This window comes from Anopheles aquasalis, chromosome 3 (assembly GCF_943734665.1).
Source record: "Anopheles aquasalis chromosome 3, idAnoAquaMG_Q_19, whole genome shotgun sequence".
Taxonomy (NCBI): Eukaryota; Metazoa; Arthropoda; class Insecta; order Diptera; family Culicidae; genus Anopheles; species Anopheles aquasalis.
Genome location: NC_064878.1, coordinates 21951596 through 21967208, shown reverse-complemented (window position 1 = coordinate 21967208; position 15613 = coordinate 21951596). Strand labels below are relative to the sequence as shown.

The 15613-nt window shown below is 46.4% G+C and overlaps 2 protein-coding genes across 2 annotated transcripts in view; one reads left to right on the top strand and one right to left on the bottom strand.

Annotated features, from left to right (window-relative positions):
- Positions 1 to 15613, bottom strand: part of LOC126577387 (Ig-like and fibronectin type-III domain-containing protein 1) — a 101469-nt gene that overhangs the window by 17493 nt on the left and 68363 nt on the right. The window contains exons 6-7 of the mRNA XM_050238973.1: positions 11386 to 11717; positions 507 to 680 (exon numbers count right to left, since the gene is read on the bottom strand). Coding sequence (XP_050094930.1) covers positions 507 to 680; positions 11386 to 11473 — 262 coding nt within the window. The 5' untranslated portion in view covers positions 11474 to 11717. The remainder of the gene's footprint in view (positions 1 to 506; positions 681 to 11385; positions 11718 to 15613) is intronic.
- The window catches only part of LOC126577391 (glutamine--fructose-6-phosphate aminotransferase [isomerizing] 2-like), a 67709-nt gene that overhangs the window by 43917 nt on the left and 8179 nt on the right, over positions 1 to 15613 (top strand). The gene's annotated exons all lie outside the window — the stretch shown is intronic.

Below are 15613 nucleotides of genomic sequence, written 5' to 3'. Positions count from 1 at the left end.
TTTTCCACCCTCCATTGTTTTTCCTGTCATTTTCTGTCCCTGGTCTCCGTCGCTCACCGGTCCGGTCACCTTCTCCTTCTCCTCCATTGGTATGTTCTGTGTTTCTTAATTAAATTGCTGAATTATTGAGAACGCCATTTGTCGCCCTGGAGCAACTAAGGGAGGTAGTTTGGGGCTGTGTGTTTCTGTGTTTCTGTAAAGGGGGGGCATTTATGGGCGAACGGGTGAAAGTGTTACCAACCAACGGCGGTGCAACATGACCTGAGTTGGCCTCAACCAACGAAAAAAAAAAGGGGAGGAAAGCACCTCGTTAACCTGCTTTATCGACATTAGCGTCTTGGGAATCCGCCACGATCGCCATTGGCAGGAGTTGGAATGGAATGGAGGTGACGGATAATGAGAAGCGATTACTGGCCCCCTTCTCGCGGTGAATGCGAGCGACAAAAAAGCTTTTCAATGTTTCAGTGGTCCCCCCGCTCCCTCATGAGCCCTCTCTGATTACTCACAATCATCATGCAGCACGCTGATCCGTCGATCGCCCGTCACCCGGTTCATGCCAGCGGACAGAATCTCGTGCGGTCCTTTGCGCCACAGGACGGTATCGTTGTTGAAGGGCGTCATCACGACGCAGGTCAGCAGTGCGTCCTCACCGACGTGCACCATCGCCGGTCCACCCGTGCCTGTATTATTTGGAAAAGAAGAGGAAAACAAGAGAAGAAACGTTAGAAGAAGTGTATCGTAAATGTCGGAAGCCAAAGCGCGCGCACACAGCGCTGAAAGGGGAATAGGTCGCTGCTCATAATTAGACATTTTACAGCCCCAAGACCTGACCTAACGTCAGCACCCGCCCGAAAAACATCCCTTGACAATCACAATAAAACTAAATGTTTATGCTATCGCCTTTTGGAGGAGCGAAGGAGAAGGTCCCAGTAGCACGGCGGGCTCCCGGGCCAGATCGGAAGTACGATTTGGATTCGGATTTGGGTGCCGAAAAGCGCTGCAGGTTGGTCTTTTGCTTTGCTTTCTTTCAACAAAACGACACAAATGTTCTCTTTTCATGTTCTATGATCCTTAAATCGTGTTTTGTTCGCTAGTTCCAAGAGAATCTGCAAAACAGTCCATCGATTACTAGTGCAGATCTCTCACATGAAGTTCTTGTAGAGACACTGGCCACTAACGCTGTTAAGGATCTTATGGTATTATTCTTAAATTAAACTTTCCAACTAATAATGACCAACCAATGTTTGTACGACGTCACACGATGATGGGTCCGGAAAATTCGGCAACACAATTGTGGTCAATCATTTCGAGTGAGATCGGTTTCCTCTCGGGTGGCACTATCGCCTTAGACGATAGCCCTCTCCCCCCACAAGAAGTCGAAAGACAAATCGATCGCTATGGTACCTAGCGCGGTGGTAAGCTGATACCCGCCATCTAACGCGCCCGCCCGTTGCTGGCGGAAATTGATTTCAAAATTAATGTTTACCATGAAATTGGTAAAGTTTCATTTCGCTCATCTCGCCCTAGCCATCATCGCCCGGTGGAGCGTTGAGGAGGTTGACAAACTGCGTTCCCGGAGGGGAGAATGTTGGTGAAAGACGAGCTTTCGACGAGATTCGAATTCCACAATAATGGCTCTGCCCCTGTGGTATGGTTTGGTATATTTTCAGAGCCCAAGATACGGGGATCCATGGGAGGTACTGTGGTTCGTCAAGAGAGCCATGGGCAGTCCATGGGCGATTGTGGAAATCGTAATAGTGGAACAGACGAACCTCCCTGGCCTGTCATCGATCGAGCAGAAGCAGAAGAAAAAAGAAGAAGATGTAGGTCGCTTTTGACGGGAAAGGGACGAGACGGTTTGGTTGTTATAAAAATAACCGAAAGACACCGTGAGACCAACCAAGAGGAAGGAATATCGGTAGTGTCAGAAAAAAAAACTCGCCAACCAGCGATACAATACCGGCTGGCTGGCTGGCTGGTTGGTGGCTGTCGTTTGCAGTGATGCTTTGGGTTCACCTTTAAATGTCTGGCCCACAACAAAAACCAGCTGCCAGCACAAACGAATCCAACGTCCGGTAGTCAACCGAGCAAGTCCTGGAACGATGCTTTTCCGCCATCCAGAGAGTGTGTAGCGGTGTTCCGTTCCGTTTCGTTGCCCTTTCACTTCCACGCCGATTCGCACGGTTCCCTCACTCGTTCTCATGCGTCCTCCGGATGGTGGAAGGCATCCCATACACATACACCAGGCCGTTGATAGGATTATTATTATTTTCTGTTTCTACCTCAATACCGGCTGGCGGTATGCGATTGATTTCTTTCGTCGCTTCGAATCCGCCGCCCACGAAAAAGCTAACCAACCGCACAGGACTCTTAGAGTTCTCATTCGACCATCGAGCAAAAAACCTTGAACTGGAAGCTTCCAGCCATCCAATTTAGGCTCCAGTTGGCCAACGAAAGTCGAGAAATAGAGTTTAAGCTCCTTCACTAGAGTCAACTTCTGGTACTAGTGGCCTCATTTCACGTAATTCCCAAACTCTCTGGTGTACTACTGCTACCACTTCCAGTGCTCTCTCCATTGCACGTAGCAAACGTGTGTTTTGTGATTTTCTCTGTAAGCGATCCCCCTGCTCTCCTCTCTTCTACGGCCATCGCCGTTTGTGCCGTTTTCTTTCGGCAACTGGCGACAGTTGGAGACGACGACGGATTGCGTTGGGAGGTGTATGCCGGCTCAGTACGTGACGGCTTCATAAATCACTCGCTACAAATGTGCACTAAACGACGAGTGCTGCCAGTGGAACCCACACTACTCACATTCATCATTCGCCGACTTCTGAACGCTTTGCTTCTTCTCTTTTTTTTTGCAAAGGGAAAAGAAGTTTATTCCAACGTCATCGCCGCTCGCGCTCGAGCGAATGTTTGTTGTCGATATAAAAGTATCTGGCAAAACATTTTGCTACTCGACTTTTCTTTTCCTTTTTTTTGAAGACCCAAAGTATAGGACTTCTTTTTATGCTGAAAACATGCCGGAAACGAAAATGTATACGGGGTGTTCATCGTTACCTCAACTCCGTTCCCTTCAATTACACTCAATCCCTAGCCATTATCATCATCGGCTGTAATGGGGAGCGTTAAAGTCGAAAAGTGCGGCAGATATGCCCACTCCCACTCGAAGCTTTAACGGAGGAAAAGGTTTTTCTGCATTTTGTTTTCTCTCTCAACCATCACGCCTCATAAAACGGGTGAGTAGTAGCAAACGAGGGAGATTTAAATGATTACAGAATTTGTTTTACAAAACCTCCGTTCTCCGTCCTCTATTTTGCTTTCCATGTACACGGTGGTGCCGGTGCTGGTGCTTCTCGATTCCCCAGCGGAAAAGCCCATTCTCACCTGGCGTTTTCGCATAATCGTCTATTGAAGGTATATAGCGCTTGGTGTCGTTATTCCACTCGCTTTTCCGCCTTCACCACGGTGAGAGTTTCAAAACAAAATGGAAGGAAAAAGGGGAATAGAGGAGCAAACAGGAAAGCAGGCGGAAGCTGTCGCCGACGAATGACGAACAAGTTTTCCATTTGAAATATTTCACTTTTATTCCGCGTCACTCAGCTTCTGCCCGTTTCCCTTTAAAGCACGGTCCTTGAGCACGGGAGGCTTTCGCGAGATTTCCTAACGAAAAATGCGATGCAAATTGCGACGCGTCTCCAGGACGAAAATGACGCAACATGATCCCGAGGGCCTCGTCACGATGTTGTTGTCTGGGCAGGCAGTTGATGTGGCTTGTTTGGTGGTGGTGGTGGAGAGATGTAGTGGGCTGAAGCATACCAAATTAAATCTTATCTCACCGAAGACAGACAGAGGACACAGAGAGAGAGAGAGAGAGAGAGAGAGAGAGAGAGAGAGAGAGGATGGAGAAATGGGTGAACATAAATAATATCCGCTCCATGGACGCCACGGCGAACGAAACCGCGAGCGCGAGTGACACAAGGAAATGGAGTGAAAATACGGGCTAATTTCCTTGGCCCGTTGGCCTGTGGTAATCGACATCCTGTCCCGGGGGCCAGATTTTCAATCACTCTAATTACGGAAACGAATCAAACGATCCAATCAATGGCGCCGATGATTCGTGCCCGGTGAAGGTCCTGGCATCGATTAGGCCAAGGACAGGGAAATGAGTTTGGTGTTTGTTTCCCTGTGTGAGAGGATTGGTGAAAAGCGTGATTTTTCTTCCTTTTCCGGGCGCCAATCGGTCGACGGGAGATTAGATCATTTGCGATTGGTTCGGTCGATTGGCTTGGCGAGAGAAAGAGAGTCGTATCTTGATGTGAGTGACAGATTTCTCGGAAAATTACCGATCGTGCCGTTTGACGTATCAATTAGTGGGTTGTCAACAAAAATAATCCGAGGAACCATTAACGTAGACAGGAGGTTGTGGCTCTTAGTTAAACAACCATTAGAATCTTTCGAGTAATCTACTGTGGGTTGGTATGAATATTTAGAACTCAAAGTATTCGATTTTAAGGTCTTGGAATCGTTTTGGAGTAGTTCACTATTCATTAGAATTACCCTTTAGGAACCTTGTATAACCTAAATAAAACTAGTTTATTTTATAAAATCGGCTGAAAAATGACAAAGTTATTCAACTTTAAAATAGGGGACCACCTGATAGCGTACCCTGTATAATTTCCTATCTGTTGCTGTTCATCAATTTGGAGTAAGTCTTCATATTTCACTGAAGCTAAGATACTAAATATGAATCATCATTATACGTGGGATGAGATAACGGAACAGATTGGACATTTTTATTTGTTTACATTGTTTACGGTATCTAGTTTTGTTCTGCCATAGTTTGGTGTAAGGAATGGCACAACATCAGGAAACAGGAAACAACAGGCGCCTGTTCTTATCAAACGACTCTTTATCTTCTACAACCAGAGCTTACACAAATAGACCTCACCAACTCCATTACTAAACATGTTGAGGTACTGTCAAACGGATTTGCTTTGAATTATCCTTGTTGCTTATTTATTTTAATCAAATACACACCTTCGAATATGTAAAAATCAATATTAAACTGTGTTGCGATAGTATGATAAATTAAATTTTCTATTATTATTTTTAAATGCCTACTAAAAAACATTAGGAGCAATTAAACAGAAAAGATATACAAACATATACGTTAATGCGTAGCGTTAGTGAATGGTAAATCAAAATAATATGAATTATATTATTGATGAAACAAATATTCTAGTGATTTTCATAATCAAATACATCCCGGTTAACTTAAAAAAGGAAATGGAAATTTACACAACACTGTCCTACTAAACGCAAATGTCCTTATAATATAAAACAAACTAAAATTGACAAAAGATGCAATTTTGAAGAGTCCATCCATCTAAGAGAATTGCCAGAATAGCATTACGAATAGAATCTGTTTATCAAAATGTTGTTTAAATGATCCAAGTAATTCCATTTGATGGTATCATTCTCATAATTTAAATTATCTGTTCGAAACAACAAATTGCCCCTTCCATACCGCTCTGTTACCAGCAAATATCACCTTTCTCTCTCCCCACAAGCATAAACAATAGAAACCTCAAACCAGCACCACTCAAAGATAAGCTACATCTTCTGCAATCAACAACAATACCATCTGCCTTCTTTATACCATCTGCCCTCTCGTACCACCGTGTCATACCACCATCTGCCTCCTTCAACAGCATACCCATCTGCATTCTGCTGTGACAGGTACAGCCACCACAAGACGGACGGGAGTGTGACAGTTTTGATTGCTGACATTTATTACCCGTGATTGACTTCCACAGCACCTCCAGTTGTGGTTCGTGATTGCATTAAAAAGCAAAAAAATAAAACATAGAAGCCCCAAACCAGAGGACCAATTCAACGCAGCAAGATGTAAAAACCAACAAAAAACCAAGGTACCAATCTACCAACATACCATCCCTGTACTGTACGATATGCGTGTTACCGGTTTACCTACGCCACCACCGACGGAAAGGTCAATCCCTCGAGGGGACGCACACACCACCGTTTTACCTGTGGCCAGCACTGTACGGCGTGGGAAAATGGAGTGAGACTGGGTGTGTGTTTTCACTTCTTGCTGGGTAATTTTCCAGACCAACAAACCCATTACCGTGTACCATTCGCCCGGCTGGCTGGCAATTGCTTTTGGGTTTATTCCATTGAACTCGCCCTCCCATCGCGGCCATCGATTCTGGTCATTTCTGTGTACCGGGTGGGTTACGTGCACGAAACTTCTGACTTCTAATTATCGTTCTCTCCGTTGCCCTGGTGACGAAAATGCTCGAATGCGATCGATGGATGGAGGACGTTACCTGGCGCCGAAAAGAGGTTTAAAGTGCCTTTCTTCGACTTCAGATCACATCATGCGACTGCGCTGAGCGCTATTTGAAGGCGCTTTCGCAAAAGTAAAACAAACAACAGCCACCTCCCCGTCACCATTCCACCATTTGTGACCCGGGGCCTCCTTCATGTTTGCTTACATTAAGGGACGATCATTTTTTACCACACTTTAGTAGTTTACATGCGATTAGGGGAAACAACCGGCCCAGCTAGCCGTTCCCCAACACCGACCCGTCCCGTCGGTGCGATACGAAATGTATTAAAAAGTCCCCGCGCCAATCTGCCAAAGAGGTTTATTTACATTGTAGGATTGTGCTGGAGGCAGGAAAACACACACGCAAAACGGTCGGGCGTACAAATTACTATTTCATAAACCCGACTCCCGAACCATTCCTTCGACGATGGAAGCGACACATGCGGGATACGTGAGGTTTGTGTCCGGGATGAGGGAACCTTGGTTGAGTATTCAAACGCCCGGACCGGTCTTTCCCCCTCCGGTAAAAGTGGGAACAATCCAATTTGCATAAATATCTTCGCTTTCGCTTATCGGCGACCGGCGACCGAAGGAATTATTTGCGATCTCGAAAGTCGTCCCTTTCCGAGTCGGTCGAGAGTTCCCTTTCGCCTTTGGCTTGAGGATGTGTTCGCTAGCGATGCGATTAGACCCTCTCTCTGGACAAGAAAGCGAGAATCCGAAGCAAGGATCGCAGGAGGGTGTTTTTTGGGAGGATTTATTTGGTCACCGTCGTCATCCTCGTCGTCGGTAACGTATGCATTAAAAAAAAGAGACAAAATTTGAATGGCGATAAAAAATAAAGTATGACAGATAATTGAGTTCTGTAAATTACATGTGGAAAGGGAGTTTATCAGTTTATCAGCAAAAAAATTCTACGCCATTCCGAGTAGGATTCTGGAAGTTAGACGGTAATTTCGACATGGCAGTCAAAAACATATTTGTGCACGTGTTTTTCAACTATTTCTGTGTCTTTTCATTTAATTGCTCCTCCGTTTTTCCAATAAAATTGTTAAAATAGACCCTACGTTTAAAGTTAGCCCAGAAATTTTCGATGGGCAGCAGCTGGGGGACGTTGAGGGGGTTCGCAAGCTTTGGTATCACATTGGTACTCAGCCGCTTCATTTCGTTTAACAATCACTTCGCGTATCGTTTCTGGTCAGACTCCCCGATCTTTGTACTATTAGTGTTCCTTGATGATTGACGCGACCTTCTACAGTCACTTTGCATAATAAATTTTCCCGATCACGACCAGTTCTGAGTTAAAGAAGGGCAGCTGATTGTTAGCCAATGGAGGGCCTTCTTGAGGAACTTGGTGTGTGAGTGAATTTCACTTTAGAGCTCACTTTCTTCGTGCGGGAAGTAAAATATGAAGTGCCTTTTAATAATTTTTCATCTACAATAAGATAGGTATCGCGTTCATTCACCACCGCCACGTCGCGATGCGCCAAAAAAATTAACTTGACGATCGTGGTCAACCGCTGTCGCTATGACATTAATTGCTGCTCTGAGATTAGTGGCCGGGATATTAGCTTTCTGACATGTTTGGCTATGTACTCCAGATACTTCTTAACCATTTGGGCCGTTGCACCGATCTCACGGCCAATCACACGCAGCGATGTAACCACTTTTTCCTCGGTCTCGGTCATCAGCATCCTTTGGAGGTTTTGGTCGGTCAGAGTCGTCGGCCGTGCCGAACTATGCCTTCTTGTGATGCTATTATTGTTGGGCAATAGTGCCAAGATCTTGTAGATACTGAAACGGCCATATCCGACACTCAAAAAGTGTCACACGATAATCTTTTTGGTCGCGTCAGGATACCGTTTTTGAAATGCGCAAACCTCGGAACGAAGTTGCTTCGCTTTTTTCGTCATCACGATTAGAGTTGGACTGATAAAGCTTTCAAATTTTGTCTGATGACTCATAGATAACTATTATTGATGCTGCATTTTTAGTTTCTGCAATGCGATTGACGGTTTGCCCAGGAAAAATCGGCAAATTTTGTCTCTTTTTTTTAATGCATACGTTATGCTCCAAGTGAGTCACAGATAAGCAGCTCAGGACCTCAGGATCTGACCGGCTCTTTCCGGGCCTGCCTACCGGACCATATGGGACTGGGAATTACGAGCTAAGAAGCTCACAAACCACCGGTTAGATAAGCGATGGATGAACGGGAGGGTGGACTCGAAGAAATGGCGCACACGAAGAAGAACGATCTTCAAATGTGGGTCAACGGATATCAGATCTATTCGCCCTTTTCTTGTCACCTCTCTCTCTCTCTGATTGTACTAACGGCAGGAGGAGTGATGAGGGATGAGGGGAGCATTCAATTAAAAGCAGTTGACGATAGAAAGCCCACCTGCTCGAGAAGCTCGAGTGTGCCATCAACTGGAGAGTTGACAAGGGTTCACAAGGGGCGGCTCACGTGCAGCGCCGCGTGTGTTTCGAGCCGGTTTTAGGTTCTTTTTTTAAGGGATCCAGTGCGCCAATTCAACACGTGTTCTCCGGTAGTGTGGAGAGTGGTAGCGATTAGGGGCTGTGTTTAACAAACGGATGGATATCAATTTGTAGAACATTAGGCAAATAGATTGGGACAACATTGTTAGCATCCACTAGTAGGCCTTTCGGTGGGTGATTCATTGTTGCCAAGCAAAATAGTAGACTTTAGATTACATAATTTGATTTCATTTCAATGTTAAAAGAAGAAATACAGACGATACGTCAGATAAGAAAATGTAAAGCCTTAATAAAAAGCAACTGGAATGGTGAAAGACTACAAAATATGCTAGTGGGATTTGAAACAACGATCAAATTGATATGCTAGGAGTATTCAAATGATTGTTTTGTTTTATCGGAACGGCAGAATTATCTGGGAACGTTATATAATAGTCAGGGAAAGACGAAGCGTAAACTCTCGTATAAACTAAGAGTGTAATGTTAAAAAGATTATGCTTATGTCAAAAAGATTATAGGGCCGCGTAGCGTAGATCCGAGTGTAAAAGCAAGCGTAAACTCAGTGCCAACATGAAGCGTAGTGATATGCAGAGTTGAATGTTCTACAATCGCTAATATACAGCAACAACATCTTAATATATAACAAAAAATCAAAAATCAGCTTATCTCGTCGATTTATGTTTTTTGGGGTCAAAAACACATGTAATTGAATGTAATTGCATGATGTAATAGCAGGTGCCCGAATGTTATTGCAGTTTACGTTTCGGTATAAACTTTTATGCGATTATGCCTGCCACACGAAGCGTAAACTTTTTGGCATTACATTCTGAGTTTACGCTAGAGTTTACGCTTCGTCTATCCATGGCTAATCAGTTGAAGCATTAATTTATCAAATGAAGCACCGAATTTAGCATTAAAAAAGATTAGCTAAATAATAAAATCTAATGTAAAGATGGGCAAAATTACACATGTATGTCAAATTATATGGAATCAAGATGATAAAACCTGTAAATTTCAATTCTCTTTATACTCTCCGTGTGTCTATCTCTGTTAATGATTACAACATCAATTGTCCACAATTCATTCACTACATTGCACTCATTGTTTCCCCTCGCCATTCCTGATCGACTATGCCGACAATGAATGGGCAATCGAGCGAAAGCGAGTTCAAAAACCAACTCGCGCTACATGCAGAGGACAAATCCAACATATCCAACCGTTGCTTGTTCCCCGTCACCCAGTCAACTTCCCTTGTACAATGTTGTCACACACGCAATACACACAACATACCATACGGCGTGTTCCAGGTGTGGTTAAATGGCATGTATCCATGTTTCGAATCAGTTTACCAAACACATCACATCAGCCCACCATTCCCACCGCATTCCGGATGAGGGGTTCGATACAATAATGAAACTTTTTTAATTTCGCACAAACGCGCTCCCCAGCACCGGAACCAACAGCTTTTCCCTTTTCTACTAGGCCACCCCCCCCCCCCCCCCCCCCCCCGGGAGTGTTAATGATTACGTTGTAAGCGTATGGTATAGGCATCTTGTTTTTGCACCGGAAAAAGCAGCGGAAGTTTGACAGATACCACCGGCGGGATGCTCATATCCTTCGTCCTCCTAGACCCTGGTACCTGGTTGTGCCAGGCTGCTGCCAGGCCAAGCTGCTGTCGAAATGACGGAAGTTTTATTGTGTTTCAGCCCCCCTTTTTCAGCTGCTGAATAGTGAATGTTCAAATGTTCATTTCCTTTTGATTGGCATTGCGGAGGCAGAGGGCTAGGCTAGGCCCCTCCAATTACGGTCATGTCAGAGACTGAAGTTCCATCGTCAGTGTGTAATGCTCGATGCACAGCTGAATGATGTTGAACATGTAAAGTTAAGGGGGTTGGACCGTTTGTTAATAGACAGCAATCAGCACTGGAGCCATTTGAATGCGAATTAAACGATCCTAGACTTAGCCGGGAATAGTATTCTAGTTCCGTATCCCTCCGGGGATCCAGGGTCTTAAATCAGGATAAACATTTCCACAACTGCTCAACATGTTTCCCGGAAGCACCTCCATTGATAGAGAGAGAATATAGGCACTCGTTACCGTAACGAGATTAGCGGCGAAAGTTAATGATGGAAGTCAATTACGCTGCAACCGAGCTAGAGCTCCATCATCCTCGTTATGGCCAGCGATGTGGCTCGGAACAAAGTAAGTTGCAAGCTGGATGAAAATGTAAAGATTGACTTGCCCACCTCATTAACGATGGAGATCAGGAGCCGCTTGATGTGCACTGAATCTACCATATCCTCCAGGCATCATTCCGGTGAACATGCCCGAGAGAAGTCAAGTATTCTATCAAAAGTTCGCTTACAACAATCTCCGCCACTTGGTGGCCACGGAAGTTGGAGCAAATTTTAAATTGATTCGCCCCAGGATAGCGCGGTCGCCAGGATCGGTCCGCAAAGCTCCTGGGGGCAACGAAAAGTTAACCGCGATGGCGATGATAATAAATATTTAACGAAGGCGAAGCGTCAGATAGACTTACCGATGGGGTCGGCTGCCTTGATGGCGAGCGGGCCGAGGAAGGTCAGCCAAACCGCGGCCAACCGGAGGCGCCATCCGGACGTACCCATCGTACCCGTGGCGTTGGCGGCGGCCACACGATCAGCAGACAATCAACAGCTTCCACCGGTGGATAACGATCGGTTCCGACGACGTCGACGATGACTGGGAACTTCTGGAGAGGCTTGGGAGTCGCCGAAATGACCGCAATCTGCAGGGATGCCGAAGTGAAGTGTGTCCTTCGCTCGCTCGCTTGCTCACTCGCTATGGTGCCACCAGGATGGTCCCGCGGTAACTCATTCAATGCCAGCAATTCTGTACAAAAAGAAGATAAGCAAAAACGGACATATTGGAATGTTTGCCAAAGTTGAAAATTGGGAGAAAATTCGCGCGAGCATAAATCAAATTAAAATGTGAACCAAAACAAAAAAAAATGGGAAACACAGGGATGCCTCCCAGTCAGTGAGGGATGACATGCAAATGAGCAACCGGTGAGCACGTGGTCTGGCGTGGTTGGTCGATTGGTGGGCGTAAATTGGTCCGGGGTCCGAGACACCTTGCCCGTGATTCGATTACCGCCGGTGGCCTGTGCAATCCCCTCGGGGGTTAATTGCAACGCAATGAACTGGTCAGGGCTCTGCTGGGTCCGGCTCAGTGGCCATCCTGCAAAATGGCACGTACGCCACTCCCGGGGCCGGGTACACAACCAGAGAAGGTCAATGGTTTTTGGGCTAAAAACCGGATACAGGATTTGCTCTGAAAGTGCGCCGAGGCAAATATATGGTTACGTGCCTCGCCGCAGCAGCCCCTATTACCCCGTAGGACCTCTCGATCTGCCCGTCCCCGACAGCACAGAAAGTAAGGTTAGGGTTTGTTTTGCTACGAGGCGAACGCTATGAAGGAGAGAAAAGAGTTGACCAAAACAAACAGTACACAGGGCACACGGTGCCCACCCGTGTGCACTGAGGACAATTGGAAGTGCTTTAAATCAATCTGAAGTGATTTAAGGCTTAAATCAAGCGAAGCTAATGACTGGTATCCACGCAGCCCATTAAAAGCCCCCGTTGCTGCTGCTGCGGCTTTTGAGATTATCACCGATGAATGATACAAATTATTGTACCTCCCCCCGGGGACTAAAGTAGAAACCGTTTAATAGGCCAGGGCCTACCCTTACCTGGCAATCGATACATCAAACGCTGAGCTGAGCACACACAGCAGATATTGCCTTCACAGCTTCCTTCTTGTGTCGCGGTGTCTAGCCGCGCACCTTAGCCGCGTATATTCAAATGCTGTGCTTGGCCATTAGCATCTGCTTTCGGTTAGAATTCTAATCAACCGCCACACCTTCGGCCTGATATAGACAACGGGCGTGTGGGAGAACGGCCACCCAGCCAGTCAGCCGGTTTGTGGTCTAGCGGCGGGGTTTTCCCCCCAAGGAGGTCCTAACATAAGATCAGCCATCAGAAGTCGTCAGAAGCGGCGTCCGGTGAACCGGTTCAATCCTGTATCGATTCTCCCCATTGACTGTGGCTGATGTAATTTCTCTCGTCAATTGCCCAGCCAACTTGACATGCCCCCGGGGGGGGCCTTTGATGGGACCTCAAAAAAGGGTTCTAGGAGAAGGAGTACGCCAGTACCAGATTGTGGACTTGCCCCAAAAAAACCCAAGATCTTGGACGTAAAATGATGAATTAAAGGAGCATAAGGGACGATCGAAACTTGGTTGTGGCTCTTGCGATCGGTGCGCACAATCAATGTCACTTCAAAATGCGACTTCGTGGTTGCGACTGCGTGGTGCTTTTGTCGCTTCCGTCGTGTCGCTACCGCTTGTGTTTGTTGCTAATATTCTACTCACGAACTGCGGCGTGTACGGGAAGCAGATCCACATATGCAACAATTCCTGGTTCCCCGGCAAGGCCATCTACGATAGGCGGCGTGCTAGGGCCACAAGCCAATCGGACTCCCGCGGACGGCTAGTAATGCATTCGTTCTGACCTTCGTCGCCATTGCCGTCATCAATGGCCAATGGTTGTTGGCATCGCCAGCCAGCTAGCCAGCCAGCCAGCCATCCATCCATCCAGCCTATGCTGCTGCCGGTGTCTATTGTGTCACTGACTGTGACTATAATGCGTCATCGTTAGGTGGCGTTAGGTCGCCACCGCCGATGCCGCGCACGACTAACGGGTTTGAATTTATTACCCTGCCCTGCCTCACCATGCCGATGATGATGATGATGATGATGATGATGGTTGCCTGCAGCGACTAGCACAAGCACATGCATGCTTCCTGCATTGTCGTTTTGTGTCGATTGGCTTTTGATATTCCTTTTGCCTTCTAACGACTCTTCGTAGAAGGACCAGACGTTCACTAGAGTTAGTCGTCGTCAGCAAGGAGACCAGTAGGTACTCGAATCGAACGTCACAATCACCGTTAGTTTGAGATCTTCGCAAAAAAAAAACTAGATCAGTCTAGAGGTGGATAGACTCGGATAGCAGTTACTTAATATGGAACAACTGAAACCGGTCAATTACGCCGTCTGGCAATGGCAGGCTACGATGCATCGATCGTTGATGATGGCGCACGGCATATTACCATCCTCGACCGGCGGTTGCTGCAGTACGCGAACCCGAGAAAGAGAAGGTTGAAGTCCCAGGGAACAGGTTGTTCCAGGCGCCTCGAGATATTCTAATAGGGATTCTAATGCTAAAAAGCTACTGATGCCATCGGTCACAGAGATGTCGTCAGCTAGACCGCGGCCCTTTACGTAGGGCAGCACCAAAATAAACGAACCGGTTCAACACCTCTCCACTGTCTTCCTGCTGCTTCCTAATCCAACATCACGATATTAACGCCTCTCTGGTGGCAACTAGACGCCGATCACGAAGCTGTTCCAGGGTGGCTGAGGTAGCTGAGGTGCGCGCGGAGAATTCAATCAAAATTAATCATCCCACGTGGCCCAGCGAAATGAATTCAAAGCGGCGCACTCGGCGAAATCGGCCATCTCCGGCGCGCGCACAACGCTTAACCGGTTCATACCGGTTCCAGGCTTCTATTGCGCCGCTTGATTGGCGACGGCTGTTGGCTTTAATCCGCGACCGGCGTGGCGTTTCAACCTCCCTTGCCACCCCCCCTCCCCACCGTTCCTTGGCGTCATGGAGAGTGGGTGTGAGTGAATGGCTCAGTTTGTTTTTTCGTGGTTTCGTTGTTTCTCTTCTGTCTCGGTCCGCGTCTCGGTTTGGTTTGTTTACAGTACGGACGTTTGTTGCGGGTGTGTGCGCGAACGTGTTTACGCGAACTTCTGCGCATCGCGGATATACCGGATAACTTCCCCTTTTCCGTCTCCAGCTATCGCGGTGACAGTGGTGAAGGGATCACTTCGTACATGGAATATAACTCCGATTCCGGCGCAGCAACCATTAATGTAAACAAAAATAAACGGTCTGACGAGTATTCGTTGGAATTTGTTTTTTCTGTCAGGATGGTGTTTACGATCACCACCAGAGCGGGCTGGCTGTTGATCAACAGCAAGTTAACCCACTCTCTGCCTCGCTCTGGTACTTGTTACGACGCGACGACATTTGATGATTGTGGCATTGTGATTTATGATGTTTTTTGTGGCGCTATTTCGAGTTGCTTTTCGCCGAATCGTGATACGAGAAAGCGGGTATCGGATCGGCATCGCAAGCAACGTGAGTTGCGCAGTTCAATGTCACACTTATTGGCGCGGGAAAGTTTTGGAGGTTAAGTTCGCGTCTGTATCGCGCATTGAAGTCTTTCGATTTGAGCTGTGAGCGCTGGTGGCAAATAAGTCGTTTCTGACGAATTGTATGCGATCTTTGAGGCTGTATTAACTGATAATGTTTTTAATTAGTTAAAAATTTGTTCAAAGTTTTATAAAATATTTTCAAAACAATTATAGCAATTTTTATCTAACATAAATTTTTAAAAACATATGGATTTCATTTTTTAAGGATTTCAAATGACAATTCCACCAAATCAATAATAGTCCAACCAGCAAAGGCTAAAAGCATTCACTTTCACACCGCTGTTGACAGAGAGTGAAACTAAACATTCACTTTCCTCCGAGATCACGCGAGTATTGTTTCGCAAACCGAACTTGAGGTCAATAACGCCATCACCGATGCTGCGCTGTGTCGCAAACTGACCTTATGCGTGCTGCATCCATGCATCCACGAGTCAATGAGCCCCTT